The 12,252-nt window shown below is 34.5% G+C and overlaps 1 protein-coding gene across 2 annotated transcripts in view; it reads left to right on the top strand.

Annotated features, from left to right (window-relative positions):
• ETFDH (electron transfer flavoprotein dehydrogenase) overlaps nucleotides 1-12,252 on the top strand; it is a 28,712-nt gene that overhangs the window by 14,360 nt on the left and 2,100 nt on the right. For both annotated transcript variants that reach the window (XM_081811458.1, XM_081811453.1), the window contains exons 7-13: nucleotides 1,771-1,917; nucleotides 3,320-3,460; nucleotides 4,693-4,836; nucleotides 7,482-7,650; nucleotides 10,187-10,369; nucleotides 10,771-10,992; nucleotides 12,031-12,250. In XM_081811458.1, coding sequence (XP_081667584.1) covers nucleotides 1,771-1,917; nucleotides 3,320-3,460; nucleotides 4,693-4,836; nucleotides 7,482-7,650; nucleotides 10,187-10,369; nucleotides 10,771-10,992; nucleotides 12,031-12,194 — 1,170 coding nt within the window. In that variant the 3' untranslated portion in view covers nucleotides 12,195-12,250. The remainder of the gene's footprint in view (nucleotides 1-1,770; nucleotides 1,918-3,319; nucleotides 3,461-4,692; nucleotides 4,837-7,481; nucleotides 7,651-10,186; nucleotides 10,370-10,770; nucleotides 10,993-12,030; nucleotides 12,251-12,252) is intronic.

Here is a 12,252-nt window from a genome sequence, read left to right as displayed (position 1 = left end):
AAAAAAAAAAAAAAAGAATATATCTATATATAGATACAGGTATATACACAAGGGTGTATGTTTTATAACTGTTTCTGGTCACAAATAAACTGGGAACAGAGTGAATGGCTATTAAACATTAGCAGAATAGATGAATAAGCTATGGTATTTTCACATGGACTACTATCCAGCCATTGAAGAGAAAGATTTGAGCTCTATAATGATGTAAAAAGATTTCCATGAAGTATTCTTAAGTGAGAAAAGTAAGATACAGTATTAAATTATCCTATTTTTTGTAAAATAAATCAGGAACCAAAAAAGCTTAAGTGTATATGTATCTCAGTATGTATGTGTGTTTAGATATTTGGGTAAAACTGTACATACTGGATTGTTAACATGGTTTATGGATGAGTGAAGTATAATGAGAGTGAGCAAGCAAGAACAAAATAAAAAGATACTGAGTGAAATTACAGGATGTGTATGTAACTGTAATATACATGTATGCATATATATGACACTAAAAAGCATTGCACAAGAAAAAAATAGTTACCAATAAATGTGTGAAAGATGTTCAGACTTTGTAGTAATCCATTAATTTATTAAATTAATAATGAGATAATTCTTACCATTCAGACTGAAAATATTTAGCACCAAGTATATTCATCTAGGCAATGCTTTATAATAGTGAAACACACTAGAACAGCCTAAATGTCCCAGTATTGAAAATTATTTGAAAAATTAGGGGAATCTATTCAAGCATTAAAAATGAATGCTTTAGGGGCGCCTGGGTGGCTCAGTCAGTTGAGCGCCCTACTCTTAATTTTGGTTCACCTCATGATCTCAGAGTCCTGAGATTGAGCCCAGCATCGGGCTTTGTGCTGGGTATGGAGCCTGCTTAGGAATCTCTCTCCAGACTCTCCTTCTGCCCCAACCCCTCCTCGTGAGCTCTCTCTATTTAAAAAAAAAGAATTCTTTTCTTGGTGTATACATTCAACTAATGTGAAAACAGTTATAAAACTCAGTGTAAAACTACTTTTTGTCTTTGCATATACACAGACATGCACATAGAATGAATAGAGAACTATCAGAAAAGATATATTTCATAAGAGACTTCACTGATTATTCTGTATTCCTTTATTAAGTAACTTTATTGAGTGCCTTGTGGTAGGTGTAAGTACAAAATACAGAGAGCAAAAGAGAGGTAAAGACTTTAATTACTGCTTTTTTTCCACTTGGAAAAAAAATTCTGTTTTAGAATATACATTCAGCAATAGAGAACAAGTAAAATTAAAGTGAAAAAAGCAAGTAACTAAAGAGTATATTTAGTATCATTCTACTTGTGTTAGAAGGATATAAATAGGCCCTATATGGTTTTTTATTCATGGAAATTTTCTGTCATGATTCACAAGAAAGCTTTTGATAGTGTTTTTTGCTTCAGATGATTGAGCTGGAAAACCAGGAGCAGGGGGGAAATGGATTTTCACTTTTCACTTTATTTTCATTTGTAGAGAATATTTTTAGCATGAGCATGCTTTATTTGCTTTTTTAATTCTTACACACTTAACCATTCAGGTACTTTGGAAGTAAAAAAGAAAAATACAACAAAGACACAGGATATATTATAAAATTTAAATTAGATTCCACTTACAACAGTAGTTTTATTTCTAGTATTATGTATTTGTATTGTTTCTTCTATACCTGAATCATAGTTCAATTCAAAACTGACCAGATTGTGAATATTTTTTGAATTGTCAAATGCTGCAATTTAACATTAGTTTTTTTATTTTTTAGACAACATTTGAGAGAGGACTAGAACTACATGCAAAAGTCACAGTTTTTGCAGAGGGGTGCCATGGACATCTAGCCAAGCAACTATATAAGAAGTTTGATTTGCGAGCCAATTGTGATCCCCAAACCTATGGAATTGGACTGAAGGAGGTATCCGGATTTGTTTTTGTAATTTTAATTTTAAACTATGGAGTTTAAACTCATTTGTATTATAATGTAGTCTGTAACATTGATATAATTTTATAATTGCTATATTTTTCATTCACTTGAAATGTTCATCATAACTAAAAATATTTGGGATATTTTTAAGGGGCTAGGAAATATTACTAATCAAATTCCATTATTACCTAAATTGTTTCTGTGTGTTGTCATTGTTTTAAGAAACATTGCTTGAAATCACAAAAATATTTGTAATATGAATTTCTTTTCATTGTAATGCCATCTGTCCTAATAAGATTTGACTTAATACCCCTATGCTGTTTGTAGGGTGACCACATCCTACAAGAATTGTTTCTTTAAAATTGCACTAGGAAGATAATTTAATATAGCCATAGTGTATTGATCTGAAACCTAAAATTTAATTAGATTAAATTTAATATATTTTCTCAATTTATCCAATCTCTGTTTTCCCAAACCTTAGGCTTATTAGAGTGTAAAAGATTCATTACAATGCTTCTGTTTAAATTTTTTGGGGGTAAAGCTCAGAACATTTCCAATTCTGTATATAGCTAGATTTATTGTGAGTAAAGGCTTTATTGTTTTGGTAGGTTGCACGTAGCACATAATATTATCTGATTTTTAGATATTTCAAATGGAAATTTTTAAAAATTTAAAACTTAACCATTCCAGGGGCACCTGGGTGGCTCAGTCAGTTAAGCGTCTGCCTTCGGCTCAGGTCATGATCCCAGGGTCCTGGGATCGAGCCCCGCCTCGGGCTCCCTGCTCAGCGGGGAGCCTGCTTCTCCCTCTCCCTCTGCCTGCCGTTCCACCTGCTTGTGCTCACTCTCTCTGTCAAATAAATAAATAAAATCTTTAAAAAAAAAAAAAACAAAGCTTACCATTCTGAAAATAGATGAACAGTTTGTTTCATTTGGGAAAAGGGGAGTGTAGGAGAGCAAAAGCTGTTTTATTGAAGAACAACATATATACTGGAAAGCAGCAGATCATAAGTGTACAGCTCAATTAATTTTTATAAGGTGAGCATACCCATGGAACCACCACCCAGATCAAGATCTAGAACATTACCAACACCCCAGAAGTTTTCCTCATCTCTTCAGTGGTGTTCCCTATAATCGCATGAAAATCTTACCAATTTGAAAATCTAATCATTTTCTTAAAGAAATTTCTTAAAGAGTTCATAGCTTTTCTGACCTGTTTTTTAGTTCAGTTCATCATACTGCTATTTGATACAATTTTCTTGATATGTGAAGTTCTTCTCTTATTACAGTTTTTCCCTTGAAATTTTCATAACTAAGACATAAAACCTGGCAAGTTTGATATATTGTGGTGGTAGAAAAAATTTAAATAATGCCCTAGGACTTCTTTTTTTAAGTTATGGATTATTGATGAAAAGAAGTGGAAACCAGGGAGAGTGGATCACACTGTCGGCTGGCCCTTGGACAGACACACTTATGGAGGCTCCTTCCTCTACCATTTAAATGAAGGCGAACCTCTGGTAGCCCTTGGTTTTGTGGTAAGTTACATGCCCCATTCTGGAAAACTCTACTGTTAGAGTCCTTGGATCATCAGTGTTATAAAATCTGGAGCATGTAGAATGCTTTTCATTTAAAGGTCACTTTCTAATTTTGTCCGTAGGTAAAGTGCTTGGGGCTGTCACAGGCATTGGTCTGTAGCTTTAAACACACATAACTTTTGTGGTGGTAGCTACTAAATGCCAAACACTATGCCCTAGGCTTCACGGAGAATTATAAGTTTCATAAAAGTCCTATGAAGTATGTATATCCTTATTTTACTGACGGGACACTGACGTCCAAACAAGTTACACAACTTTCCCAAATACACCCATTAAATGACAGAGGCAGGATCCACACCTGAGTTTGCGTGACTTCCAAGCCCATTTTTCACTATGGCATGCTGTCACGAGAAATGAAATCAGCACTGGGTTTGAATCTTTAACTTTTTAAAAAATGTAAGCATTTTCTCCCTTTTTGGCCACTTACATCTTTGCAGTAACTACATCTTGAACATTGCAAGGAATGGAAAAATAAGGGTTTCTGCACCTTACAGTTGGTGGCAGCTTTATAATTTAATGTCATAGCTAGACTTGTATATGACACATTATTAAGTTTTCGCATTATTGGTGTTTTTTGACACCCAGCCAAGTGTTCAGTTTCTCATCTTTGTATGATTATTCCAGTGACTTAATTTTTTCAAAGCAAAAAAGATTTGGTTATTAATTCCAGCATTTTGATAATGCCTTATAAAATGTAACTTCTTATATTTCTTGTCCTCTTTTTTCTAAGTATGATTACGTTCTGTTTCTTCATTTTTGCCTCATTAGTACCACAGATAGCTTATTAGTTGATTACTAGAATGGGTACTGATAAATGAAAAATAATTACAACTCCTTTTGTAGAAACATAATGTTAGACACTTACCTACAAATATTTTTCTAATTTGGGCTTTTATTTACAGAGCACAATGATTTATTAATATGTTCTAAATTTTTAAAGTTTGGCCAATTATAAACACAGGTATCCTTTTGTTTACCCTTTCTTTTCCAAACAGATTTTATTCATTTATTTAAGTTTAGGTTACTGCATATATTTCTCCAAGTACTTTGAATACAAGAAATTTAACATACATGTTTTCTTATAAATATTGATCACATTTTAGCTTGATATAATTTGAAATAAAAATGTCTAATTGTATAAATCTACCAAATTTAAATATAAAAATTTTAAGGTTGGTCTAGACTACCAGAATCCATATTTGAGCCCATTTAAAGAGTTCCAGAGGTGGAAACACCATCCCAGCATTCAGCCAACATTGGAAGGTGGAAAAAGGATTGCATATGGAGCCAGAGCCCTGAATGAAGGTGGCTTTCAGGTAACTCATCCAACTTTTTCTTATTTCTGTATTATAAACATTGAAAATATAATGTAATAAATTCAGATAAAGAATAGAAAATTATGTCATAGGAAGAAACTTTAATCAGAGCATCTAGTGTTTATAAAACTGTGTTACACCATAGTTAAATAAAATTACACCATGAATTTAGTTTTAAGAATGTATTGATTTCTTGAGATAAATTTATAGGCTTTTTGTTGGTTGGTTGGTTTTTAGCCAGAAAATTAAAACTATATGATCCAAAGATATTTTCTTTTATTCCTTAGCTGCCAGGAAACAAAGATTTAGTTTTCCACAAAGGTAATTAATTCATCCCAACTACCTAGTAACATCCATGCCTTTTAGGTGGCCTCTGGCAAGCTTTTGCCCTTAATTGTCTATTTTAGTATATGTTCATAATAAATCTTATGTTAATGTAACATTATATATTAATTAGTTGAATTTAAATTTTAAAAAAGAATACAGCATATAATACATATAACATACAAAAAAAGAAGAAACTGGTAGCTCAAGTCTATACAAAGAATTTTGTAGTCATTAAAAATATGATGGGTACATCTGCAGATGTTGACATGGAAAAGATGTTAAAGATACGACATTAAGTAAAAATAAAAAAAACAAGCTATAAAACAGCATGGTTATAAAAAAAAAGTTAATGTATTAAGTATATATAGTCAATGAGATAAAAAACCTAGGTAGCTATGATAAAAGCTGTTAGTACTGCTGTAAAAATATTAGGTAAGATGATCTAAAAAATTAGCTTACTAAAATTTATACCAAGTGATTTAAAGCAAGTTACTTATCTTCTCTGGCCTTTATTTTATAGATGATCCTTTCTGTCTCTAATATTCTAGGAATCTGGAGCCATTTTATAGATTGGATATCTTTTTTTTTTTTTTTCCGTAATTCTGTTGTAGAAGTAACAGATGGTAGAAAATTGGGGGAGAGGGGAGTTAACCCTTAAAATGAAGTTCCAAATACTTTATTACTGTAACAATAATTCATAAAGTCAAGTAAAATCATAGTTAAATTATAAATATAATCACTAGAATCTTAAAATAACAGTATCCCTAACTTCTGTTGCTATGGGATTACTTCTCATGAGGTTTTGTTTCTGTAGTAATTCATTTGCAACAAATATTTATTAAATTGCATAACTATGTTCAAGCCCATTCAGCTCTTTTGCACAATCTCTATAATACATGTCAGTCTAATTCTACTCTTTTTAATTTATAAAGTTCCCAGTATATTCAATAGGACATACAGATCTGTATTTAAAAACATCTGCCTTGTGTGTTTCAACATCTCAGATGATTTTTTAGAATGGCAGGAAGAGTTGACCGCACACATGCACTTATACACACACACTCACTTTTTACTTAAATTTTCTGATTCAGTTAGTCAAAGATTCAGAAATTTAGTTCTAGTAAGTTTTTGAAGAACCTTAAGCAATGATTTAAAACATTTGATTTTATTTTGAGCTAACAAATATAACATGACTTTTTTCCCTCTTTTTAAAATTTTTAAATCATTATTTTATAACTGGAAGTTTATACCTCTTAATCCACTTCACATATTTTGCCGTCCCCCCCACTCACCTCCCCTCTGGCAACCACCAGTTCTCTTTATAAATAAGGTTGTTTCTATATACATGACTTTTTCTTTTTCAGTTTGTACCAAAACTTACCTTTTCGGGAGGGTTTCCAATAATTTGTGGTTTAATGAATATCCTAGAATACATTTCTCAGTGCAACTTTTCCTCAGTTCCTTAACAAGATACCCAGCTGCCAGTAACACTGCCCCTACAGGGTAGGATCCTCCCAGGATGTAAAAATATGTTTGCTTGGGCCATAAGACTTTTATTCGTACGACTTATGCTGACCAGTTTGGAAGACCTTGCACTAGTAATCCATGTCCTTTTCTTAAACTTCACAGTCTTCTGGTTATTAAATCAAACTTAGTGTTAGCAAGGCCACAGCCCTATTTAAGAAAAGTGTTGTCATTATCCAAATTCCTGTTACCTCTTTTCAGCTAGTAATATTCCAGAAAGCCCTCCCCCATCTTATCTACTCTGTGATCCTGATTTCATGCTCTTTTATCTAGGTGGTTCTAATATTGAATTCAGTCTGAGAACCATAATCATAAATTCATATATTAAAATATATTCTTTAAGGAAGTAGCTAATTGTAATGATGCCATGATGAGAACCTAAGTTTCCATCCCTAGATATCAAAGTAAAACAAAAAGGGCATATAGAGTTAACATTCTTTTGTAAATCATGTGTTACTGAGAATGCACATAAAAGCAGATTACAATTTAGATAATAGTTGTTTAGGTTTAGGGAGTATTTTTAGACATGGATATGTAAAAATAACATTTTATTTAATATGGTCCTAAATCTGTCTCATATAGGTTAGTCATGGGGAAGAAGAGGGAAAAGTCTTAGAAAAATAGTAATAGTTCTAATCCTCATTCTTAGGAAATGGGGAAAAAACTGCCCTTGCTCTGATTTTTTCCCTTCACATTTTTCCCTACAGCTTTAGAAGACTTTAAGAGATGATAATAATCTGTAGTATTCAGTTTTGTTTAAGCTAAAAATGCACTTTGAATGTTTCTTTCCTCAGTCTATACCAAAACTCACCTTTCCTGGTGGCTTACTAATTGGTTGTAGTCCTGGTTTCATGAATGTTCCCAAGATCAAAGGTACCCACACAGCAATGAAAAGTGGAATTTTGGCAGCAGAATCTATTTTTAATCAACTAACTAGTGAAAATCTCCAATCAAAGACAATAGGTAAGAACTTCCTATTTAAAGCATTGAAAATTGTCAGGTTCTTCACTGAGATATTTAAAAAGAAGCTATTTAAACATACACTTAGTATATAGATAGATAGAGAATGAAAATAAATACAATTAAAAATCTTGAGGTCTTTATGCATATTTCAGGTGACATTAAAAGATCTGTCCCTTTTCACAAAGCATTCAGATGTATGCTGTGCAAAGAACTGTATGACTATGTGACTTAATCTCAGTAATTAGATTTTTATATCAATGTTCTGTTTTATTCACATCAAAAGTAGAATAGTACCAGTGATGTCCCACCTACTTAGAAATGATTTAAAGTTTGGGGCACCTGGGGCACCTGGGTGGCTCAGTCGTTAAGTGTCTGCTTCGGCTCAGGTCACGATCCCAGGGTCCTGGGATCGAGCCCCACATGGGGCTCCCTGCTCAGCGAGAAGCCTGCTTCTCCTTCTCCCACTCCCTCTGCTTGTGTTCCCTCTCTGTGTCTCTCTCTGTCAAATAAATTAATAAATAAAAATCTTTAAAAAAAATAAAGTTTGGGGCACCTGACTGGCTCAGTTGGTAGAGCATGCGGCTCTTGATCTTGGGGTCATGAGTTTGGACCCCTAAGTTGGGTACAGAGATTGCTTAAATAAATAAACTTTTTAAAAAATTTAAAAAAAAATGATTTCAAGTTTGACTGTACTTTGTTACATTTCATATGTATCATATACACACTAAGATACCTCAGAAACACTGCAGTATCTTCAATCTGAAAACAGAACAGCTTTGCAGACTGCAGAATCCAGCAGCACCTTTTCCTTTGCAGGCTTTGCAAGCACAGCCATAGATGTGACCCTTCTGCTCTGGTGGAGAGGAAGAGCTAAACTCTTCTACCTCCATAAACCCTTAATCTATGAAAACCGTTCAGTAATTCTCAATTTTTCTCAAAATAAAAGCCTAAGTTTTCGCACTCCTCTGATTTCATCTCTTTTTACTCTCCATTCCAGCCACACTGGCTTCTTGACTGTAAGACCATCTCTTGATCTTTACTCATGGCTGACTCCCTCGCTCCCTTCCCCTTTGCTCAGATCTCTCCCTCATGGTGGCCTTATATGGACTGTACCAGTTAATTTGCAATGCACACAGAGCACTCCCACCCCTTCCCCCAACAGACTGTTGTTGTTTTTTTTTCCTATAGTATTTTCCCCCTTTTGGCACATAATTATCAGCTTTGTCTCCTGCCTCTTGGATGGAAAACTCCAAGAGAGCAGAGACTTTGTTCACCAGGAATCCCAAATCCCTGGCACATAGTAACAACTTAGTAGATATTTGATAAATAAACCTTATTCCTTAGAATTCCAGAAAACAAATGTTCCTCCAGGGAGAAATATGAAACCTGATTATGCCTTCAAATGTCTTTGTAGAAATGGAGGCCTAGGTTGTGGGAGAGGAAGGGGATAGGTAGAACATAGGCGAGGCCAGAGAGAACAGAATAGGTAAGTGTAATTGTTGAGTAGTGGAACTTTTTTCTCATTTTCTTGCCAAGTGGCTTTCCTTGTTGGGACCACAAGCCATACTTGCACTTCATGTACACACAGTACCAGCACAGACAGTACTGGTGCAAGTAGATCCACAAAGACCAGACAGAGGGAGGATTAAAGCCTGAGGGAAAGGGAATGGAGCCAGAACAGAACAGTGACTGCAAAGTGTATAGCCACTACGGAGTTTGGGCAAGTTAGTAAGAAGAACCAGTTTGTCCCATTAAATATTAAATGCATGCACCATTTTCGGTATTATAAATTTCCTAGGGCTGCCACAACAAAGTACAAACTGGACAGCATAAAACAACAGGAGTTTATTCTGAGTTCTGTAGGCTAGCAGTTCAGAATTAAGGTGTTGATAGCACCTTACTCTCTCCTGTCTTTAGTCTTCTTGCCCCTCCCAGCTTTCTGAGAGCCCCAGACATTCCTTGGCTTTTGGCAGAATAACTCCAATCTCTTGCTTCCGTCTTCTCCTCTCTTCTCTGTGTATCTCATGAAGACACCAGTTGGTGGATTAAGGACCCACTCTATTCCAGTATGACCTCAACTAATTACATCTGCAGTGACCCTGTTGTGACCCATCCTGAGATAACTGGGGGTTAGGACTTGAAAATAATCTTTTTTGGGGGGGGGCACAGTTCAACGTTTAACAGGTAGAAGTGTTTCATTTAATCAACTATAAAAATTTTTCACTTTTATAGGTAGCATGAACTCTTTAACCTTTTCAGGTTCACTGAATTTTAAAACTAATTTTCCATACTACTAAGTTTAAGAAATCAATGCGTTACCACCTGTTAACATATATCAAATGGTTATCTTCTTTCTTGAAAGATGCCAGCATTTGTATGTGAAAGAGTCTTCAAGTGTGGTCTTACAATGCCACCTGTTTAAATTTAAGATTCACTCATCAGGTATTTCAGTAGCAAAATACCTTCCTGATAAAGTATTTTATACTCCTTAAGGTAATTTGACACTTAACAGTTAATTTCATGTTTTTAACAAAAGGACTTCATGTACCTGAATATGAAGACAATATAAAGAAATCCTGGGTGTGGAAAGAGCTATACACTGTTAGAAATATCAGACCATCCTGCCATGGGATACTGGGTGTATATGGCGGGATGCTTTACACTGGAGTCTTTTACTGGATATTGAGAGGAATGGAGCCGTGGACTCTAAAACATAAAGGTAATTCCAACATATTTGAGTATGAATATTATAATCATTATTCATGCTACTCATGAATGCAGGCGCCTGGCTGGCTCATTCAGTACAGCATGCAACTCTTGATCTTGGGGTTGTGAGTTCTAGCCTCATGTTGAGGGTAGAGTTAACTTTAAAAAAAAAAAAATTTATTTTTTTTAAACCTCACGAATAGGATCCATTAAGTAATAAAGTGAGTTTTTTGTTTAAAACTTGTTTTATTAGAGAAATAGTAAATTCAGTATCTTTAATCTATATCATTACTATAAGAGGACTAAAGTCTTACTTCTTTGGTATAATATCTTCAAGTTTTCATAAAAATGTTTGAGAAAGTACTTTTACATTAGTGTTATTTTTATTCAAAATCTTCCTCAAAACTGTTTAAGGTTCTGACTCTGATCAGCTCAAGCCAGCCAAGGACTGCACACCTATTGAGTATCCCAAACCCGATGGACAGATCAGTTTTGACCTTTTGTCATCTGTGGCTCTGAGTGGTACTAACCATGAACATGACCAGCCAGCACATTTAACCTTAAAGGACGACAGTATTCCTGTAAATAGAAATCTGTCAATATATGATGGACCGGAGCAGCGATTCTGCCCTGCAGGTCAGTAATGTGATTTCTGTCCATTCCTAAAACACGTATTTGTTTTAACCATGTTGGAAATATGCTACCATTATTTTAAGAAATGTCTCCTTCCACTGCATGGAAACTGTAAATGACCCCGTACATCCAGCTTCCATTAGAAAACTCATTTTTGTGGTTCTTACTCTAGCAATGCTAAAGTAATAGGGAATTTTTGGTAAGCCTAATGCAGTTGACATTTCTCAAAGCCTTTCCTGGGGTACCTGGGTGGCTCAGTTGGTTAAGTGGCTGACTCTTGATCTCAGCTCAGGTCTTGATCTCCAGGTCATGAGTTTAAAAAAAAAAAAAGCCTTTCCCTTACCCTCAGACCAAGGATTATGGAACACCTAATACCTCTTTCCATGTTCACATGACTTAAATCATTTGTCATGGCTGCTCCTACACACACACACACACATTATATCTATACTAAAACATTAGGGTATAGCCACATTCAGCTCAAAAAATGGTCCCAGACATTAAATTCATCATGAATACTCTATCCTTTAATGTAAACTTTCAATTAGAATTATAATAGGAACTGGATCTCTAATATGGTAGAACAGTATGCAGATATATGAAAATCAGTATATTCTGGAGGGACTAGAATTAGAATGTAAACTCTGAGGGCAGGGACCCTGACTGTCTTTTGACTTTTTAAATCATTTCTGTCCTTACACTGGTTTGTAAACTCTTCAAGGGGTAAGCATTGGATCCAATTTGTCTTTTTAGTTGTAACACACATATAAAATTGGAACTCAAAAATTGCTAAATGTTGTTCCCTTATTTAGTAAGACTAACTCGGCCAAATAACTGTATACTTTCTGCTTTTATCCATACTTAATTTATACTAATAGCAATAGCACACACCAAGATCTTCATAATATTCTCTATGGGTAAACATTAAGAAAACAAACCTTCAAGGTTTCTGTAGCTACTGTTTCCAGGACTTCAATTTCTACTTTTGAATCTCAGAAGTTAAAACAGGTACTTCACAATATTATTTATTTTTCCTTATAGGAGTTTATGAATTTGTACCTTTGGAACAAGGTGATGGATTTCGGTTACAGATAAATGCTCAGAACTGCGTGCACTGTAAAACATGTGATATTAAAGATCCAAGTCAGAATATTAACTGGGTGGTACCCGAAGGTGGTGGAGGACCTGCTTACAATGGAATGTAAACTGCAACTGATTTCATTTGCAGGCACGTTTGATAGTTTATTTAAAACGTATGGCAGG

Source organism: Leptonychotes weddellii, chromosome 2 (genome assembly GCF_054177405.1).
Source record: "Leptonychotes weddellii isolate Sample4059 chromosome 2, ASM5417740v2, whole genome shotgun sequence".
NCBI classification, from domain to species: domain Eukaryota; kingdom Metazoa; phylum Chordata; class Mammalia; order Carnivora; family Phocidae; genus Leptonychotes; species Leptonychotes weddellii.
Note: the sequence above shows the minus strand (reverse complement) of the source record. Positions and strands in the feature narration are given on the sequence as shown.